Source organism: Theobroma cacao, chromosome 9 (genome assembly GCF_053813885.1).
Source record: "Theobroma cacao isolate CCN51 chromosome 9, ASM5381388v1, whole genome shotgun sequence".
NCBI lineage: Eukaryota > Viridiplantae > Streptophyta > Magnoliopsida > Malvales > Malvaceae > Theobroma > Theobroma cacao.
Genome location: NC_142647.1, coordinates 48,291,251 through 48,310,955, shown reverse-complemented (window position 1 = coordinate 48,310,955; position 19,705 = coordinate 48,291,251). Strand labels below are relative to the sequence as shown.

Genomic DNA, 19,705 nt, shown 5'->3' with positions numbered 1-19,705 from the left:
AATAGTAAACTGATTTGAGTGTTTGAGGGCAATGTTCGGCTTGTCTAATTACTTTGTGGTTCAAATTGCATGGCTTGTTGACTTGAACCACTTTGTCAAGATATGGGATGAAGTGGTTGCGACTGTTTTCAAAACACTTTTTCAATAGCCACCACTCAGCATCACAAAGAGGGCTTCATCTTTTGGGTTGGATAGTGCAGCTTGATACCTAGTCTGGACCCAATTTTTGGATTGTGATTACTGTTCACTATTTGCTGTAGTGGGCTGATTACTCCATATTGACGTGGGCTCCTAGTTTTGATTATAGGCAGGCAGCCATGGAAACTGTGGGTGAAGTCTGAAGAACCCCCCCAAAATGGGAAGGATTGAAGTAATAAAAATGATGGTGTCAGTATTTGTTTTCTTTAAAACTGAATTTTGGGACTTTGGTTCCTAGAAGCTTTTTGAATGAGTGAATTTGGTTTCAAGAGATGGGGCTGCTGCAATTACATGGTCAGAGGAAGGTGATAGGTTGGCAGACATTGATTGGTCGCTGTACAATTTCCTGTTTCTCCGTTTTGATCACTCAGTCCGCTCTCTTTCTGGTTCCTCTCTTCTTCGCAGCCTCCCCAATCCTCATTCAGCTCACAATCTCAGGTGCTCTTGTCTAACTTAACACATATATGAAACTGTTCATGTTTTAATTTTCTGTAGTTTTAACAAATCTCTCTCTCTATCTGCAGCTTTAGTTTTTCTGGCAGTCGTGGGATTTGGGGGGTGGTGTAGGCGTCTTCATGGATTCCATGCATCAGCTCCAGCTTTTGTTTTCTTCAATATATTTTTTTTCTGGGGTGTTTATATTGCTATTGTTCGACAAGGTAACATTCACTACCATTAATTTTTCTTATTTTAATCACTCCCATTTTGGAGAAATGACAATTTTATTGGCATAAGTATAATCCAAAATTTTGGCATCTGTGTTTCTTTGTTTGTTTGGATAAAGTTTAATCTCACTGAGATAATGGTGTGCTATTATTAGTTAACAAGATATTATCTAGTCCATGTTCAATAATTCGAATGTCAAAATGGGAAAATCGTTTTATCATATGAATACAAGCAATTAACTTCTTTGAGCTTCTTCAGCAATTAGCATGTTTTACAACAGCGCATTCTTTGTCTTATTTGCAGCAATTTCACGTTTTGTGGACATTGTGTTGAATATAGAGATGATCATGCTCATCATTGGTCTATTTAGGTTGTTTTTCTTTGCTCTTTCTGTCTTTTGCAACACCTATAATTTGCTAGGTCACAGAGAAAGCTTGTTCTGCTATATTGTTGATCATTGATCAATCATGCTAATTATGTTGTCTTTAATGGCAGGATCATGGTAAAGGATCCTGGTTTTGTGGCACAGGAGTCTGTTTGTTTGGACAAACTCGATGAAAGTTCTGTTCTTGGTGTTCAAACTAACAATGAGGTTGTTTAGTTACATTTTTGGTTGTTCATGTAAGCCTTCAAATAGAGAAAACATGGTAACACGTGCATTTCTGCAAAAGGCTAGAACTGTGTTAGGTGTCTGTATTTTTCACCTGTTTCAGGATGTATTTACCTATTAAAAAACTGAAGTTCAGTCTGTTTTGAAATATGCATATTCTTCCTCCTTTGAATTATATCAGTGACTTTCAAAATACAAAATTTTCCATATCAACCTCGTTCAAGTCTCTAATGAGTTTCATCACATGTTTTCCTCAATTTCATCAGTCTTCCTGGTGTTTTCTTTCTCAGAGCTCTCTTTTGCAGATGAGAGTAAGATACTGCAAGAGCTGCAAGACATATGTACAGGGGTTTGACCACCACTGCCCTGCTTTTGGGAACTGTATCGGTAATGAAAATCAATTTACTTTTGGGAATGTTTTTATTTGTCCTTTGATTTGTTGCTACCATCTTAATCATTCTTCCCTTTAAATTATTATCATCTGAACTAAATATTATCATCCTAGGTGGTTGATGATGTTTTTATGTCATTTTGCAGGTCAGAAGAATTATGTCTTCTTCATGGTTCTTCTTGTTGGATTTATTACTACTGAAACTTTTTACGCTGTTTGCTCATCCCAGTGTAAGTATAAGCTTGATGATACCAGAATTGTTAATCTATTAGCTGTTAATTTACAAGAAAACCCTGTGATACATTTGGATGTTTAACTTGTGTTGCAATTATTTGATGATCTGATGCTTTACCTTGACCTTTGAGACTAAATCTTGCTGGGTCTTCCAATGCTTTGTGAACTATTGGAATATTTTTGCCTTCTTTTGCTACAATTATTTAATTGCTTAAACCCTTGTTTATTTGCAGTCGCCACAAAATTTCCAGTTTTGGAAGGAAATATGTTGGAGGTAAGTCATTGCTGCAATGGTTTTATTTAAGTTATCAGTGCTTACATATTAATTGTTTCCCCCTTTTCCTGGGTGTTCTTGGTATAGACTAACCCCATCTCAGTAATTGCAAGGAGCACATTGCTATTTTCTCTTCTCCAAGTACTATGGCAGGTTTCTATTGGTTTTTGGCTTTGAAGAATGTGCTTGTTTCTTAATCTTTTAGGTACCCAATGATGTTTATTTCCTTGACAAAACATCTTTCATCAGATTTTTGTGTCAATACAGGGGCTGTTTCTGATCTGGCATGTCTATTGCATATGTTTCAATATCAGAACTGAAGAGTGGGTAAGTTCCTATGTGGACCATGGATAAAAGAAAAAATTGGATATATTTCCAAATGCGCATTATCTGAAACCATTTGTTTATTCTGCAGTATAGATAATAAGAAGCAACATACTGTTGTTATTTTCATTTTGATTTTTGACTTATCCAGGTAAACTGGAAGAAGTATCCAGAGTTCCAACTTAATGCTTCATCCTTACCAGGTGACACATTCTATAGCACAATTCTTTTTTCTGAAATTCCATAATTTGTAATGTTCTATTCCTTATTCTAATTTTTGTTCAATTGGTTGTACCCAGGAGAGAATTATCATGAGTTGAGGTTTACAAATCCGTATGATAAAGGAATCCTGCAAAATGTCAAGGAGTTTTTAACATTGAAATGATAGCAGTGTTACTGCCCATCTTTCTCTTGGACCTTCCTAGCTGTTTGTCCCTTTCATGCTTAGCAGCTGCTTTGTCTTTGGGGACAGTTCTTGCATGCATGTAGAAAATTTCGGTATTTGGTTTGACAGCAAGTGCCTTAAAGAGGTTGATTAGGGGTCATTGATGCTTGAATATGTGCTTGGATATCTATCCACCTGAAGGACCAACTTGGTCGATGTTAGAATACAAAACTGAAGCATTCTCCTTTAGATATCAAATTTTGGCTCATATAGATTTAGCACCTATGTACATATATTTCTTTTTTTTTTTCATCGAACAGCTGAAACAATTAGATTGACAACTTTCTGTAACTAGCCTTCACTCATACCGGGTATGAAAGTAAACATCATTCGATTCATTCCTTCAATTCTAGGTGAGCTATAGCCACAACTTGTTAAGTATGGTTTGTCTCTGAATCTCTTCCCTTTTCTCTTTTCTTGAGAGAGGATCCTGTTTCCATGAACTTAATGAAAAATAACAGATATTCTGTATGCATACTGCAGAACATAACCCAGCTTAAGTTTGAGTAAGCTGTACTAATTATTGGTTACATTGATAGGCTGTCTTTTCGTTCCAGAAATGTAAAAGGATGATCCAGTTAAGTGGAAACCTGACAAGTGATAAGATAGAAAGCAAACAACACTCAATCTTTATTTGGATTTAATTACAAGGATCCTCAATCCAGCAGGCCATGACAACACAGAGACAAAACAAAACACAGCCACACATTTTTCCCTTCATAGTAATTTTTTTGACTCGAACATTTTTTAGCCAGAAATCTCAATGGGTTTGACTTCAGGTTTCTTCTCCTCCGCCTTGGGAACAGTTACAGTAAGTACACCATTTCCATGCTAGCCTTAACCTGATCCGTCTTTGCATTTTCAGGCAACCTGAACCTCCTCAGGAACTTGCCACTGCTCCTCTCAACGCGGTGCCACTTGTCATTCTTCTCTTCTTTTTCTTTGCTCCTCTCCCCACTTATCTGGAGGATCCTACCTTCGTCAATCTCAACTTTCATCTCTTCTTTCTTCAGCCCCGGGAGGTCAGCTTGGAAGATATGCGCTTCCGGGGTCTCTTTCCAGTCGACCCTTGCATTGGCAAAAGCTGTGGCTTCACGTCCTGAATAGGGCACGTTGGCAAGCGTTGAGCTAAAGAAGCCATCGAAAGGATCCCATATGTCCAGTGAAAATGGATCAAAGACATTGGTTCGTCGGCCTCCGAGGATGCTGGGAATGAGTGACATGTTTGGAAACTTTGAAGCTGATGGAAATCTTCTGAGAAAAGAGTGATAAATGGCTTTGCTTTGATCTCTTCTTCGATGGGTGAGAAGTGGAATGAGCAAGCTATATATAGAAATGAGAAGAGGGTCCTGGTTTGCTTTTTCCTTTCCAAAAGACGTAAGGAGTAGAGACTTCTTGTACTTTCTCTAATTATTAAATAGATAAATAGATAGAACGTAATTGGAAGCTGATCCTCTTTTATATAACCTTCTACCACCTTCAGATACATCAGTATCCATCCTTTTCAATGCATTCAACTTTCAAAGCCCTCCACTGTCTCCTGGCCCATACCCACGATTAGAAGGAAACTTTTGATTATCTTTAATTGTTTGTATTGAAGAGACGAGGATGTTACAATCATTAGAGCTTTGGTTAACTTTTTTATCTATAAAACTTGGAAGTCTAGAAGATTATTAGTAGCACCAAGTGTCCATTGGAGACAAAAAACAAATTAAAGCAAAGATTTTTACTGGTTTTTATATTTTAATATAAACTGAGTGAACAGATCAATCAAAGTCCATTGGAACTGCTAAAGCAAGTAAGCAACTTGCAAAGACTAACCGAATATATTTTACTGTTTGTTCAAGGTGAACAGATCAACCAAACTCCGCTTGAACATTCCTGTCTTGAAGTTTGTTCATTCATCATTAAACTGATCAGATAGATTTTACTTGTCTGCAAAATCTTGATCATGAGCGCACCTGTAAGGCAGCTATTTTTTTGTACATGACTGGTCATGAACACCAGTTATGAGTATATCATTTTTTATCTCAAATTCTTGCTTGATTCACTTCATTTTCTTTAAAAAGGAAAAATTCCCCACTTTGAGCATTTTCTCTGGCCATTCAGGTGGAACTTATCATTTTTGTTTCTCATAACACCATTGCTGTTCAATTAAGTAGATGTTTGGTTCTTTGCTAAAATGTTGAATGAAGAATATAATGTATTACAGTAAACTACTGAACAGGGAGATGATAGTCGTTCTTGCAATGGTGGTCCACTGCACATGGCAATCCATGAGACAGAAATGACAGACAGAAAGAATTTTTAGCTTGAACCAGCTCTCTGGCTATAGAAACACCGAGCCAAGAAAGTGTTGCTTAAAGAGTAGTTCTCTGCTGTCTCCTCCCTGCAGGCAGGGAATCAAATAATCTTTGGATTTTGGTTGATAAAAAACCATTACTCCTGCAAAATTAGGCTCCATAAACAAATAAAAATACTAACACAAAAGCTATAACATCATAAGAAAACCGGTTTGATCAGATCGAAGCAAGCACAAATTTATTCAAAACCTTGTCACACACTACTACATCATTTTAATTAAAAAAAGCATAAGGAATACAATGGAAAGACCTCACACTCAAACAAATGCTAACAACATTTTCTTATTGTTTTCATGATTGAGTTCTATGAAACTTTAAGTTGTTTTCACCATATATTTTAGCCAGATATATCAATGGCCTTAACCTCAGGTTTCTTCTCCTCCTCCTTAGGGACAGTAACAGTGAGCACACCATTTTCCATGCTAGCCTTAATCTGATCCATCTTTGCATTCTCAGGCAACCTGAACCTCCTCAGGAACTTCCCGCAGCTCCTCTCGACGCGGTGCCACGTGTCATTCTTCTCTTCTTGCTCTTTGCTCCTCTCCCCACTTATCTGAAGAACCCTCCCTTCTTCAACCTCAACTTTCACCTCCTCTTTCTTCAGCCCTGGAAGGTCAGCTTTGAAAACGTGAGCTTCCGGTGTCTCCTTCCAATCAATCCTTGCGTTAGCAAAGGCTGAAGTTTCGCGTGCCGAAGAAGGCACATTGTTAGCCAATGCAGAGTTGGAGAAGCCATCAAAGGGATCCCATACATCTAGAGAAAATGGATCGAAGACATTGGTTCTTCGGCCACCAAAAAGGCTAGGAATGAGTGACATCCCTGCAAATTAAACTATGAACAACGAATAAAAAGTAAGCTTAAAGAACGAAAGGCTTGAACCTTCAAATATATTTTCCACGATGGGGATTTGGTTGTGATCAGAATGCTATATATAGCTGTGATAGAGGCTTCTAGCTTTTGACGTGTCCAAGTGAAAATAACACTAGTTTAGTAGGTGCAAGAGCTCTCTGGTAGCTTCATGGCTTTTGTCCCGTTATATTATTCATTCCTAACTTTACCAACATAATAATTAAAATAAATGTTCTTTAATGGGTATGATTCGATACATATTCTTCTTCTATGATAATCCACAAGCTTCTTTAGCAGTCCTCAACCATATATATTTTCTAGTCCAGATTTTGATGAGGAAAATTGGGTACCCCTGTGACTATAGCTTGGACTTTATAATCTTTACTATCTACTTAGTTTCACTTTTATCAACTTTACAAGTACAAAAATGATCACATAATATTCTTTTTGTTTGAATAAAAATTTTTTTATTCCTTTTAACAAAAAAACTTTGTGCACAAGATTTAATTCTTCATCCTCCTTTCCTTTTTGGGTCCCTTCATGGTGGGTTGTCTGGTGGGCCAAAGTCCGAAACACCTAATAACTGCAGCCGCCCAAGGAAACAACATAGGCTGGGCTCAAATTGTTTCAGTTCGAATCTTAGATTAGAATATGGGGCCTTAGCCCAATGCACAGTTATGAAATAAAAAAAAAAAAGAAATTTCTTTAGAATCCCTCTCCCCTCTTTCTTTTTTGTTGACAAGCCCCTCTCCCCTCTTTGTTTCCTTCTTTTTTTTAATATACCTTGATAAAAAAAGAAATTATTCTTTTGAACGAAAACAGTAAGCCAAAAAATCTTTGTCTTTTTCTCCTTTTTCCAACCAAAGAATTAGGATTAAAATAGCTTCAATCTAGAGTTTAGGTCCACTACGACGACTCATGAATTATTCAAAAAATGCCAAAGCAAAAGAATAAAATCACGTCTACCTAAACTCAGTTTTACTTGTCAAAAGTGTCTATGAAATCTAACAAGTTAGCCAAACCTTGCTCAATTTCTTCATTCAAACCTTTACTTTCCCTCTAATAGTTATATACAACTCTGTCGTTCTCTGCATCTTTTAGGAACTAATCCTCCTAAGTCTAGCTTTTAGCTTCATCCCTGTGATGATGGAACAACTAACACGTCATTTGGGCTTTCTAAGACAAAACCAAAAGCAATGCGTTTTGTTGCTGTCTCTTCAATGTAAAGCTGTTCCTCAAAATAAAAAAAAAAAAGCCAAAAGCAGCATCTATTCTGAAGGACCTGGCCGGCAAATATTATATTATTGCGTATAATTTACTGAAATTTTAAATATATTTTTTCGGTGACCTTTTATATGATTTTAATAATCTAAAATTATTGAAAAATTACATATTAAATTCAGCCAAAGATGCCTAATCTTTCACGAAACGTACTTCCCATCCATATGATTCAGCTGATAAAACAACAACCATTAAACTCTTTTACTCTCAAGTTTGGTATCCACTTTGATGGCTACGTACAAGATCCCATTAGTGTTGGAATGCTGCTTTGGCCCCATCCACTTTCGTATACATTGCAGAAAGCTACTTTAAAAATTTTCTCTTCTTTCTCCCATTGTTGAACTAAGTTTTCCAAGTTCCTAGTTCTCCAGTAAAAGCAGCAACTTGACACCCCTGATCATCATCTTTCTCTTTCATTTAATTAGCTTAGTATATTCTCAACCAATGAGATTGTGAAGAATAAAGCAGGGTACGTGGAATCTGGCCCAAAGATCCCCAACAATCTTTGCAACTTGCTATGTAAGCGTACAAATTGCAGCAACATTGAATCTTCGCCTGCTTGCAGATCATGTCCCATACACTTTTTATTCAAAATTCTATTAATTATGCCTGTTAAATAAGCCGATAATAATCAAAGCTTAATCAATCTCTTTCGTTTCAATCCTTTTCCCTACTACATGAGGAAAAATATCTGTTGCTTAAAGAAATCATACATTCAGGTAAAGGACCTGGAACCCATGAATTGTTTTGTTTTAAGTTGAAAATAATCAATCTGTTTTAACTTAGACTGTGATATCAGAAATGTTACTTTTTTCATTATAATCTCATTCATGATAAGTTATCATTTAATAGGTTCGTTGTCCTTATACACAAGGGGAAGTATTACAATAATGATAAAGAAATTTCAAGTGGATTAAGTTGAGATTACCTTATTCATATAAATATAACAAGAGTCTCTACTTATTTGAAATGGTTTCAAATTCGATATCCATCTTAAAAATTCAATGAAGTCGGAAAGAATCAAGAAATGGAAGTCAAAGCGGAAGGGAGTTAGTTGTTACAAACTCTACACAGGAAATGAAAAAGAGCTTGGTGAAGCAAAACCTCTGCAGATAGTAAGAATTTCTTTCCGATGGATTATTCCTCGTCATCAGAAAAAACATCGGGAGGGTCGTAATAACACATGCCTGTAGCTTTCACGCATGATCTGATAGGGAAAACAAGATAATCATGAAGCCTGGATAGCAAACAGATGTAATCTTCCATTAAAATAACTCGTTTGACGCATCAACAAAAGTGTTTCTGATAATTAAGCAACCAATCATATTAATTAATTAAATACTACTTGTTTTATATATAGCAGACAGTCAATTTGCTGATTGCAGAACCAAATTTCCTGCAATTGATGAGTTCAGACTCAGCTAATAACAAACTAACTATGGAATTTTAATTATGGGGTTCATAAGATCAGAAAAAGTTGTTAATATGATCAGTTGTTAGCTAGGTTCAACCAGATATCTTATACAAATATGGAAAAACATTTTTAAATTAAAATATCTCTATTCTTGTCTGAATAGGTCAGAAATTCAATATTGGGCTAATTTCCCTCAAGCATGGATTTGCCTTTGCTTGAAGACCTACTTACATCAACCGGTTATACATAAACAGAGAAAGCTCTAAAATTAACCAAGCATATCAACCAGTTACATCGGCCGCCATTGGCAATTTGACATGTTTTCCTTCTCTATTCTTTTTGTTTCACGTGTTCCATACAAATGCCTGAAAATGTCTAAATTTAATCCTTAATCAAATTAGTTTTTACTCAAAGTTTAAGGTGAGAGGTCTCTTTGGCTAATACACTCAGGAAATTACTAGTATTAGGCATTTTCTTTAATTGTACATATTTATATATTAGAGTCATTTTTAAATGTATTTTTGCCTTATTCTCCTGCAGGATGGTAGGCAAAACGTCGCCATCCACCTTTCCTTCCTTTCAAGTCCAACAAACACTTCTTTGAAACCTCAAATATATGCATACACACCAAAAAAATCAAGAAAAATGTCAAGAAATCTAAGTTGTAACCGAAGAATTTTCTCAAGGTTATTTTATTATTATTTTTGGATGGAAAGGGGGTTTCGAAACCCTCGTCTTATTGTAGATTATACGAATTTTTTTCACTTTATCTTAAGGTATTTGTGTTCGATAATTTTTGAGTACTTCCTTGTTTAAACGAGTATGACAATGTTTACATTATCAAAAACATGATGTAAACGTGTACCGTGTCTAATGCCCTATTCCGAGTCCATAGGTAACATGTATAAACTTTCCGTAGCATAAATGGCTCTGCATAAAAGAGAAGGAATAAAAAGAGCTGTTTAAAGTGGAAGTAAGCAATCTTTGTGAGCCATTAGTTATGGGGGGCAGCGTTCATTCCTGGAGATAAGCTGCATTAGCATATTCATATATTCCGTTGCTTCAGCGTTGACTGATAAATTATTGGGAATAGCCAATAGCCATTTGCGGTTGATGTGGAGTCAAAGGAGATGCATGGTCCCAAAGATAATAGCTTTGGATCCTCAGTTAGAGGGGCTTCTTACTTGGATATATGTATATATCATGATCAGTGCATGATGGGATTCCAAAAAAATCAATGGAACCCACCAAATAGTGATAACATGACATCTTTTGGGTTCTTTCTCTTTAAGCTTTTTTGCCAAATTATTTCAATCTTAACATGGAAAAAAGGCAATGGACAGTTGCATTTGTTTTTCCATGAATGTATTAAGCATTAAATATATTCAGATATTGTGAAGGAAAACTTGTTTAAAAAAATAGTTAAATAGGTAGAAAAACCCCAATAGATCTATCCTAACTACTACTCTTTTTTCAACTTTTTGTTCACTTAAGCTATAATCAAGGGGAGAAATTGATACTGTTTGTTCATGAGTTGGCTTCATGATCATTGTCTTCAGCATTACATTTTTCCTTTTTTCCTCTTTGTAGAAAATAAAAGATTGGGCTTATAATCAAAATCACCATGGTAAGAGGAAAGTGATTGGCCGTCTTATTCACATAAAAATCATGAAAAAACAACATACTATTGATCAATCCATTGACATTTCACTAGCCTAGAGGAAGATTCATGATCTGCCCTTATAATTTCTATCATGGTTTTTTGGGGTAGCGAGTACCATAATAGAGGGACATCCCCCTAATTAGTGATGGATGCATGCTTTCATAATGATGTTGAGTATTCTTAATTTTCCCAATTGATGGACCTTTTGCCCCCTCAACTAGCATGTAACTTTGTTGGCTAAGCCTTTGGTCCCCTCTAATGGCTAAATCCTTTCCCAATGCAATTTTGTTCATTAGGTAGTCTAGTAATTTGCTTTATAAATTGCTAGCACCGACATTTTGTTCCCTTTATACTTGTAAAGATAGCTTGATTTACATTAAACATACCTCCCCCCTACCCTCGATCCCATTCTTCCCACTTTCCAGGAAAGTTTAGGAATACTTGTTTAAATTGAAAGAGTCCAAAAAAAGGCTAGCTTGAGATTTTAGTGTTATTGAAGGATATATAGGGTTTCAATGCTATCATGTATAAATTAAGTTCAAAATTATACGAGTTGGGAAGAGAATAAGGACCACAGATAGAACTACTTCACTTGAAAAATTTATAATAAATATTCGCAAAATAACAACTCAAGTTTGATTTAATGGTTTATAAAAGATTAGGGAGTTTAGGGTTAAATTCTATCATTCTATCTTTAAAAATACCTATAAAGTATAGATTCGGACAAATTATTGTTTAGGAATTAAACAAGTCATCACAATTCTAGTGGTCAATACATAACAAATAAAGAAAAGGAAAATTGTTAGTTCATGAGGCTTCATGCTTTAAAAAGTGAGAAAAAAAAAAAAGAAGATTTGCTCAAATTGTGAATAGACTTGTCAGTTGGTACATATCAAATCTAATCCTGCCTGCCCATGATCCAATATTCTTAGATGCCTCACGCCTGGTAGGATCCATCCTTCAAAATCGATTTGGAGGCTTCTCCAAAAGGCAAATAGCATTTTAAAGAAGAAAAAAAAAAAGAGAATGATGAAAGGTTTGTTAAGCACTGATTTGTTCCTTGACATTTACAGGATTCTCGAGTAACCCAGCCACAAGTTACTTGAAAGAAAAGAATATGCGGCTGCCGGCCATGGTCACACACATACACAACAAAACTTACATTTTATCCCATTTCCAAAAGTTAAAAGGCATGAATTAGCTCATTATATTCTTGAGTCTTCTTCAATTTTAAATTTTCAACTTAAAGCTTCAAGTCAAAGAGAGCAAGAAGATTTAATACTTTAGCTAATGGGTTTTTTTGGAGGGGTTAAATACCAAAAGAATATTTAATGAATGACATGACAAAGGTTATAGCAACTTGCATTGATCTGTGAATGAACTCCATGATTTTGCAGGGCGCTGGTATTGCATTCTTTTTCTTTCCTACCTGCTTTCACACCTTGTAATTTGTATTTTTTTTGTCTCAGTTTTCTTATCGTTTTGTCGTGAGAACATGTGCAGACGATAGTTCATCATGTTCCATGCATGCAGCCATCTGAGCAGAGACAAAAATCTTTTTTGGAAAACAAGGAACTGCTACACGATCCGGCATCTATACGTGAAAATGGCTTTCGAAACTTTGCATCAATTTATTGGAACAGTTGTTCAAATTGCAAAACATTGGGTATCGTTTGGTCTAATAATAATGTGTAAAAATTGAGCTGTAATTCATGCTGTCCGATGGTATAGGACAAAATTATATGTTTCTGAGTTTTACTTTACACATCACATAAAACAAACGCTGCCCAAATATATTATAAGACAATGGATAGGAAATCCGTTATTGCAAGATCAAGAACAACCCCATCAATTACTTAGGCCAAGAAATTGCTTAAATAAATAGATTAAGACTTTGCATACAGCACAACTCAACGATGTTCTTCTATATGTTGAAAGTCAAAATTTTTATTTTAGAAAGCATATTTATTAACTTTGAAAATCAGTGTGCAGTCGAGCAATTGATTCATTGATTAATACATAATACCTTCGAATCTCTCTTTTTCAAATTATAAAAAAAAAAAAAAACACTCTCTCCTATTGTAAAAAAAAAAACTCTCAAAAACCAATGTACCATTTTAAATAAGACCACTGCCAGTGTACCATTTTAAGTAAGGCCACTGCTTAAAAAACTATTGGCGGTTTTGCTCAAAATCCTATCTAATTGCCTAAAAAATAAATTGCAGCTTACTTTACCTAAAAAAAAACTTGGGCATTTATCAATTCAAAATAATACTCATGTCAACCTGATCAAACAATTATAATTACAAACCTATACATTCTTATATTTCTAAGATTCACAATTCATAACAAGATTTCATATTTTCATATTTATAAACTAGAAATTTTTCGAAATCTATATTTAATCGGATCTAGAGATGCCTTTTCCATATATATATTACTTAAGAAGATTCAAATACTTTGCTTTAGGTTTGGCATCATCCAAAAGGTTCCAAATGTTGGTTCAAATTAACAAAGTTGAAGTTTTTACAAGAAATATATTTCTTTAAAGGAAATTGCTTTTACTAGAATCAGATTTGCTCTCTTACAAACCCAGTTTGATTCTGTTTCGTCCCGGCATTTGATATATATATGATGCACTTTTCTTCATGCCTTCTTTTACAACTCTTTCATATTAAATGATCATAAGGAGAAAATCCCTTCCTTGGGGATGTTTTCTTTAGACTACTTTTGCATTTTAGGAGGAAAAGTATGCTTAAACTATGCAAAAATGTACATGGATGAACATAATTGTCTTCTTCCTTTAAAGATATTTGACTTTACACAAAATAAAAGAATTGTTATTCTATTCTACATATTGATCATATTGGAGTTTATACTTGTCACATATCTATTTTCATGACCGAATTTATTAATTTCATAATCTTTAGTGCTAAGTTTTTTATTTATAGCTTAATAGATGTATAACGAATATAAACTAACTGATGAAGTTTTTTTTACCAATAATTTATAATATATAGTAAATTGTTTATAGGTCGAGCCGAACCTGACCAAATTTAGTTGACATCGTGAAAATTTGAGTTTGATTCGAACTTGTCCATTTAAGTTGGGTTTGCTATTAAAAATTTTTAAAATAATTTATATCAATATTTTAATATTTTAAATTGAAATTATACTATATATTAAATATAAAAATATTTTGAATTATCATGTTATGGCACAAGCGAAGTCGGCTCCTTACCTAAAATAGAAAAAACAAAAAGGAAAAGGAATCAATTTGACTGTTTGATAAATGAATTAGCCAATTAGGGAAAAAAGAAGAAAAAAATTAAAAAAAAAAAGGTGGTTCCGCGGATAAAACGACACCGCCTCTTTAGTCTTTGGACACTGTCGTTGTCTTGGGTAAAAGATAGCAGGAGGCAATTGACTCGTGACCGGTAGACCAAAGTGACAACATACAAAAGTCAAATAAAAAAAATTACAAAGGTATTTAAGTAAAACAACCTTAATTCCAAAACACGCTGCGATTTCATTGGCTGAAGATTTCACTGTTTTTATTTAACCGATTTGTCCTCTCCATTTTACTCTTTTCAATCTACGGCTAAAGCCCACTGACAGAAATAATCAACGGCTGAGATCTATCGTTTGGATCTTCTCAGACGGGAATCTAATTTGCCCCGAAAAACAAATATCTGACAACTGCCCGAAACTGCGTCCCAGTGACTGTCACGGGCAGCTCCCACTTCCCTCTTCGGGCACCTACAAACTCCAATACAATTAAAAAAAAAACTAAAAATAAAAAAATAAAAAAGACTTTTTTTTTATTTTTTTTCCTCGTCTTCGTTTCTTTCTTCACTCGCTTTAAAGGCAACTGCTTAAATGTGAACTTTTTGCCAAATTAAGAGAGAAGCCAGGCCGCCACCACCACCACCCACCACCGCACCAACACCACCGGAGGGCGCCTCGCCGACGACCGGTGGTGAAAGGTTGAAGAAGCGTAAAGCCTTTTGTCTTCTTGAAAGATGGGTCAGGGGCTGAGTTGTGCGACAAGTCAAGAGAATGGATTGTTTAGTGCAGTTCAAGTTGGAGATTTTGAAACAGTTGAAGCTTTGTTAAAAAGAGACGCCAATCTTTTACATCATACAACTGTTTATGATCGCCACTCTGCCATTCATATAGCTGCTGCTAATGGCCAGATCGAGGTGGGTAGTCCCTTTTGCGGTTTTTGAAGATTGCGTTTTTTTTTTCTTTGGATTAAGTTTGGTTCTTTGTAGCTTCTTTTTGGCTTGTTGAAACCATATTCGGTTTAATCCCTTGATGTGAAGATGTTTTCTTCTTTTGGTTGGTAGATTTTGGCTATGCTTTTGGAGAAATCCATGAATCCGGATGTAGTGAATCGTCACAAGCAGGTAATTTTTTCTTTCTGAAAGTTTTAACTTCTTTTTGGTTATCTATTTGCTTTAATTAGTTTTTCAATTTGTTTCCTTTTCAATGTTTTTAGACTCCACTTATGTTGGCTGCAATGCATGGGAAGATCTCCTGTGTGAAGAAGCTCATTGAAGCCGGGGCAAATGTGAGCCATTTTTCTTCCTTATTTTTGTGTTTAATTCCCGGGGTTTTTTTTATAAGTTTCAATTTAATCCATTTATTTGTTTTACTAAATATAATTTTGATTTGAATGATCTGATTTATGCTTTTCAGATCTTAATGTTTGATTCCCTTCATGGAAGAACTTGCTTGCACTACGCAGCCTATTATGGTCACTCTGACTGCCTTCAAGCAATCCTCTCTGCTGCTCAATCTAGCCCTGTAGCTGTTTCTTGGTGGGGGGTCTTTTTCCTCACAAGATTGTTTGACTTTCTTTTTTCTTAATCTATTTTGATTAATTTGGGTGATTGATCTCAGTTTTTAGTTAATCTTATATTTTTGGATCGGATTTGGTATCAGGGGATATGTAAGGTTCGTGAATACAAGAGATGCTAGGGGAGCCACTCCCTTGCACTTAGCAGCCCGTCAAAGACGGCCTGATTGCTTACATATCCTGTTGGACAATGGTGCTCTTGTTTGTGCTTCAACGGGTGGATATGGGTAATAGTTCATGTGAAGTTATTGATCATTATTGATTATTCATTTTAATCTTTCACAAATGGATAAAATGATTGAAAATCTGTTCTTTTCAGTTGTCCAGGAAGCACTCCTCTTCATTTGGCTGCTAGAGGGGGATCTCTTGATTGCATCCGCAAGTTGCTGGCATGGGGTGCAGATCGTCTTCAAAGAGATGCATCTGGGTATAGTTTAATGTTTTTATTTATATGGATGTCTAAATGATTATTTTATCAATGATCTTTTGTCCTCGAAGTTTTGAATGAAAGCATTTCGAGAGATTCCTCAGTTAGTCTCATGATATTCGAGTCAATCTATCTTGTCCTACATGCTCTTATGTAAACTGGTGGGGTTCTATTCCCAGGCGTTGATGCTTTTGTCACTCATTTTCTCTTGCATGTGTAGATAATACACATGTAATTATTTTGGCTGTAAAATTTGAGCATGTCATTATTATTTTTCCTTTTGGCTTATAATTATTTTTGTTAAGGCTTGCTTTTGTTATGTTCATACCTTTACAGGAGAATACCATATGTAGTTGCTCTAAAGCACAAGCATGGAGCATGCGCGGCTCTGCTAAATCCTTCATCAGCAGAGCCTCTTGTCTGGCCAGCACCTTTAAAGTTCATTAGTGAGCTCAATGAGGAGGCAAAAGTACTATTGGAACAGGCCTTAATGGAGGCAAACAGGGAAAGGGAAAAGAACATCCTGAAGGGAACAGCTTACTCACTTCCTTCACCCTCTCATTCTGACTCTGGGCTAGATGACAGTATTTCTGAGGTAAAGTATCAGATGCCTTCCTTAAAATGTTTTGTTTACTTTTTCTTTTGTAATTTTAAAACCAAATTCAGTTAGCTAAAATCCAATTGTTTTGAAAATTCCCGGGGGCAGTACTTGAATATTTTAGACCCAAAGCCATGTGTTTAATTTCCATTTTTAGCTTAACTAACTTGTTTTTTGTTCAAAGTTAGTTTCTTTAACTCTGAGTTGTCTAATTTGACCGACAATGTTCAATCTCTAAGTGTTCTTTTTTTCCCTTATCTTTACTGAAGACTTGGACCATGAGTCTTTATTGAATGTTTGTTAAAATCTATTTAGTGTATAACCTAAATCATTTTGTCTTTGCTTGATATGCTATCCATTAGACTATTGATCCCCAGTGGTTGTAGTTCTGATCTTGGCAGTCTGTCTTTCTTTGTGATTAAATGTTCAGACTTGTCCTGGACCCTAGGTTTGAGTTTGGTCCTCCGGGCATCAAAGCTAAGATGTGATACAAAATCTTGAGTTTCATGCTCTAGCAATTTACAGCATAAAGTTTTTTACTTTGGCATGCTCTAAAACCTATAATTAGGTCACTATAATCCATTTTTGCTTTGACCCTACTAATTAGCTGTTGGCTGTAAGTTGTCAAGGACCATATTTCCTTTTAGTAAACGAACTATTTGTAACAGTTGGTAGCTGGCAATGATGGAACTGATATATTCACTAGGGAATTCTTTGATGCAGGCGAGCGATACCGAAGTATGCTGTATATGCTTTGAGCAGATCTGCACAATTGAAGTTCAAGACTGTGGCCACCAGATGTGTGCACAATGCACTCTAGCCCTGTGCTGCCACAACAAGCCCAACCCCACGACTGCGAGTTTAACACCCCCAGTATGCCCCTTTTGCCGAAGCACCATTGTCCGATTGGTGGTAGCCAAGATAAAAAATTATGATGATACTGATCAGGATATTGGTGACATGAGTTCCTCAAAGGTGAGGAAATTGAGAAAATCAAGGAATTTCTGTGAGGGAAGCAGCAGCTTCAAGAGCTTATCCGCAGTTGGTTCATTTAGCAAGATGGGAGGCCGTGGCTCAGGAAGGATTGCTGCAGAAAATGAATGGATTGATAAGCCTTGAAACTTGGGCATTTTGGCAGCTCTTGCTAATTAAAATTTTCAAGCTGTCAATCAAGGATATTCCCTTCTGCTTCAATGGAAAAACAAAAAAACAAAAGGGGGCCAGAGAAAAATCAAGCAATTATGGTGAGGACTGGACCCATTTGGTATATATAGGTAGAGGTCCATTTGCTATGTAGGTTTTGGGGGAAGGAAATAAGCAAAGAAGTGAGTTGCAGGTTTGGGTTGGTAAGTTTGTTAATAGCTGCGTGGGGTCCTATTGTTGTAATCTTTGTTTACTTGAGATTGAAGTAGCACTGGTCTTCCTGAGGGCCTGTTAGATGCCTGAATTAGTATTGAAAAAAAAAATAACAAAAAGAAAAGGAATTCTTTTTCTTCTAAAAGGTAAATTTCAACATTCTTCCATGGCTGCTCCCTAAAATTTGTTAAAGAACCCTTTGGAAAGAGTCAAAAGGATATAGTCTTGAATTGGGCCTTGACCCCACCAAAACCCCATATCATGTCCTCTTTCCAATGGATAGGAGAGTGTTGATTGAGATGTAACATAATTATATTGTTTGATTCCCCCCCACCCCCCCTCCCCTATTTATGTATAATGTATAAACCAAATTTCAAATTAAGGTATAAATAGGGAAATCATGTTTGGATGTTGGTTTTCATGTGATATTGTCTCCATTTTTTAATTAACTTGAGTACCTTATAATACATAACCAAAGTACTCATTCAATAATTTATACCAAAACCCTTAAATTTCTTGAATTTATCTGATCCAAAGTGATATGAATAAAATTATTTTAATAATTTTTATTATTATAAATGTCGGATCACTTCGGTTTATTTTTTATTTAAATTAAAATGAGATAATCTTATTTTATAATCCAATAATGAATTTTAATGTTTGATATGAGTAAGGGTGACAAATGGTACTTGAAAAAGGGCGAATGGAGAAGAAAGAGTGAGGGTGACATGTGGAACTTGAAGTAGATAGTAGTATGGTAGGGCCAAAGAGTGAAAGGAAAGGCAAAATCAATGGGGAGGGACACCTAAGTAGGGGGTCCATTTTGGTAGGCCTTTTCGCTTCTTACATGATAACAAGTATTTTGTTTTTTCTTTTGTTTTCGTTATATAAAGGTATAAAGATATAGGACATGTAGCATGTACCACCCTGTTTGCTATGCATGATGAATGATGTATGGGGATGGCATGGCCCATGTCTTAGAAAAAACAAACAACCATCCCCATCCAGTTTTCTTTTCCTTTCAAAATAGGGCTATATTTTTATTGGTAAGGTCTTTTCGTCTCTACGTTTTTGACTAATGACTTCTTCTTTTGGGTGGATTATTAGTTTATTTGATTTTGATGTTTTGTTTTTTTAGTTTGATTTCAACGTTATGTTATTTTCTAACTTCGGCCATTATCTACGACAATAAATTTCACTTTCAAAGTCTTAAAATGAGAACTCAATAGTTGTATTCGACTCAAATTATTGCTTTTTAAAAAAATCATTGATTGAGATTAAATCATGATTTAATAATTTATGAAATTATATTTGATGTATTATCAATGTATAAATTTTATATTATCATTTAATTATAATTTTTTACTTTATAAATGTATAAAAATAAAAATTTTTAAAATTATGAATATTTATCTTATAAAATTTTTAATTTTTAAATTTATTTACTAATCAAGTAGCATTAGTATTTATTTAACCACTCATGCCATTTTTTGTTTTTTGGTTGTGATGTGCGTGGGAATTGGGTAAGTTAGATATCAACTTGTACCTTCATTGTTACTTTCCTTCTAACTTACTTCCAATTTACCAATTAATCTTTAGATTTTTGCTTCTTTTAATAATTATGCTCTTAGTGGGTAGGAAAAGGTAAGAATTTATTCAAGCCCGAAGAGGACGTACTTAGTACTTAAATCTCTGATTACTTCCATAATCACGTTTTCAAAAGTTTCTTTTATTATAAGACTCACTTAATT

At 35.1% G+C, this 19,705-nt stretch overlaps 3 protein-coding genes and 1 pseudogene across 6 annotated transcripts; 2 read left to right on the top strand and 2 right to left on the bottom strand.

Moving 5' to 3' along the window:
• Positions 1 to 153: 153 nt before the first annotated feature.
• On the top strand, positions 154 to 3,480 carry LOC18590708 (uncharacterized). Of its 4 annotated transcripts, none has more exons than XM_007016383.3 (11): positions 156 to 636; positions 723 to 857; positions 1,168 to 1,234; positions 1,360 to 1,456; positions 1,780 to 1,861; positions 2,012 to 2,095; positions 2,333 to 2,373; positions 2,461 to 2,526; positions 2,641 to 2,700; positions 2,849 to 2,900; positions 2,997 to 3,480. In XM_007016383.3, the coding sequence occupies exons 1-11, from the start codon at positions 471 to 473 to the stop codon at positions 3,080 to 3,082; spliced, it is 936 nt and encodes a 311-aa protein (XP_007016445.1). In that variant the 5' UTR covers positions 156 to 470; the 3' UTR covers positions 3,083 to 3,480. The 4 variants fall into 4 exon arrangements, 3 of the variants coding, with proteins under 3 accessions (XP_007016445.1, XP_007016443.1, XP_007016446.2); XM_007016381.3 differs by having other exon boundaries at positions 159 to 636; positions 1,765 to 1,861; XR_016028386.1 differs by lacking the exon at positions 2,461 to 2,526 and having other exon boundaries at positions 154 to 636; positions 1,765 to 1,861; positions 2,579 to 2,700; positions 2,997 to 3,086.
• Positions 3,481 to 3,748: 268 nt separating this feature from the next.
• On the bottom strand, positions 3,749 to 4,437 carry LOC18590707 (18.1 kDa class I heat shock protein-like; annotated as a pseudogene).
• Positions 4,438 to 5,656: 1,219 nt separating this feature from the next.
• LOC18590706 (17.4 kDa class I heat shock protein-like) lies at positions 5,657 to 6,409 on the bottom strand. The gene has a single exon (XM_007016379.3). The coding sequence runs from the start codon at positions 6,320 to 6,322 to the stop codon at positions 5,843 to 5,845; it is 480 nt and encodes a 159-aa protein (XP_007016441.3). The 5' UTR covers positions 6,323 to 6,409; the 3' UTR covers positions 5,657 to 5,842.
• An 8,123-nt stretch (positions 6,410 to 14,532) lies between these two features.
• LOC18590705 (putative E3 ubiquitin-protein ligase XBAT31) lies at positions 14,533 to 18,099 on the top strand. Its single transcript, XM_007016378.3, has 8 exons — positions 14,533 to 14,914; positions 15,062 to 15,121; positions 15,214 to 15,285; positions 15,414 to 15,535; positions 15,660 to 15,800; positions 15,893 to 16,000; positions 16,337 to 16,595; positions 17,322 to 18,099. The coding sequence occupies exons 1-8, from the start codon at positions 14,735 to 14,737 to the stop codon at positions 17,715 to 17,717; spliced, it is 1,338 nt and encodes a 445-aa protein (XP_007016440.2). The 5' UTR covers positions 14,533 to 14,734; the 3' UTR covers positions 17,718 to 18,099.
• The last annotated feature ends 1,606 nt before the right edge of the window (positions 18,100 to 19,705 follow it).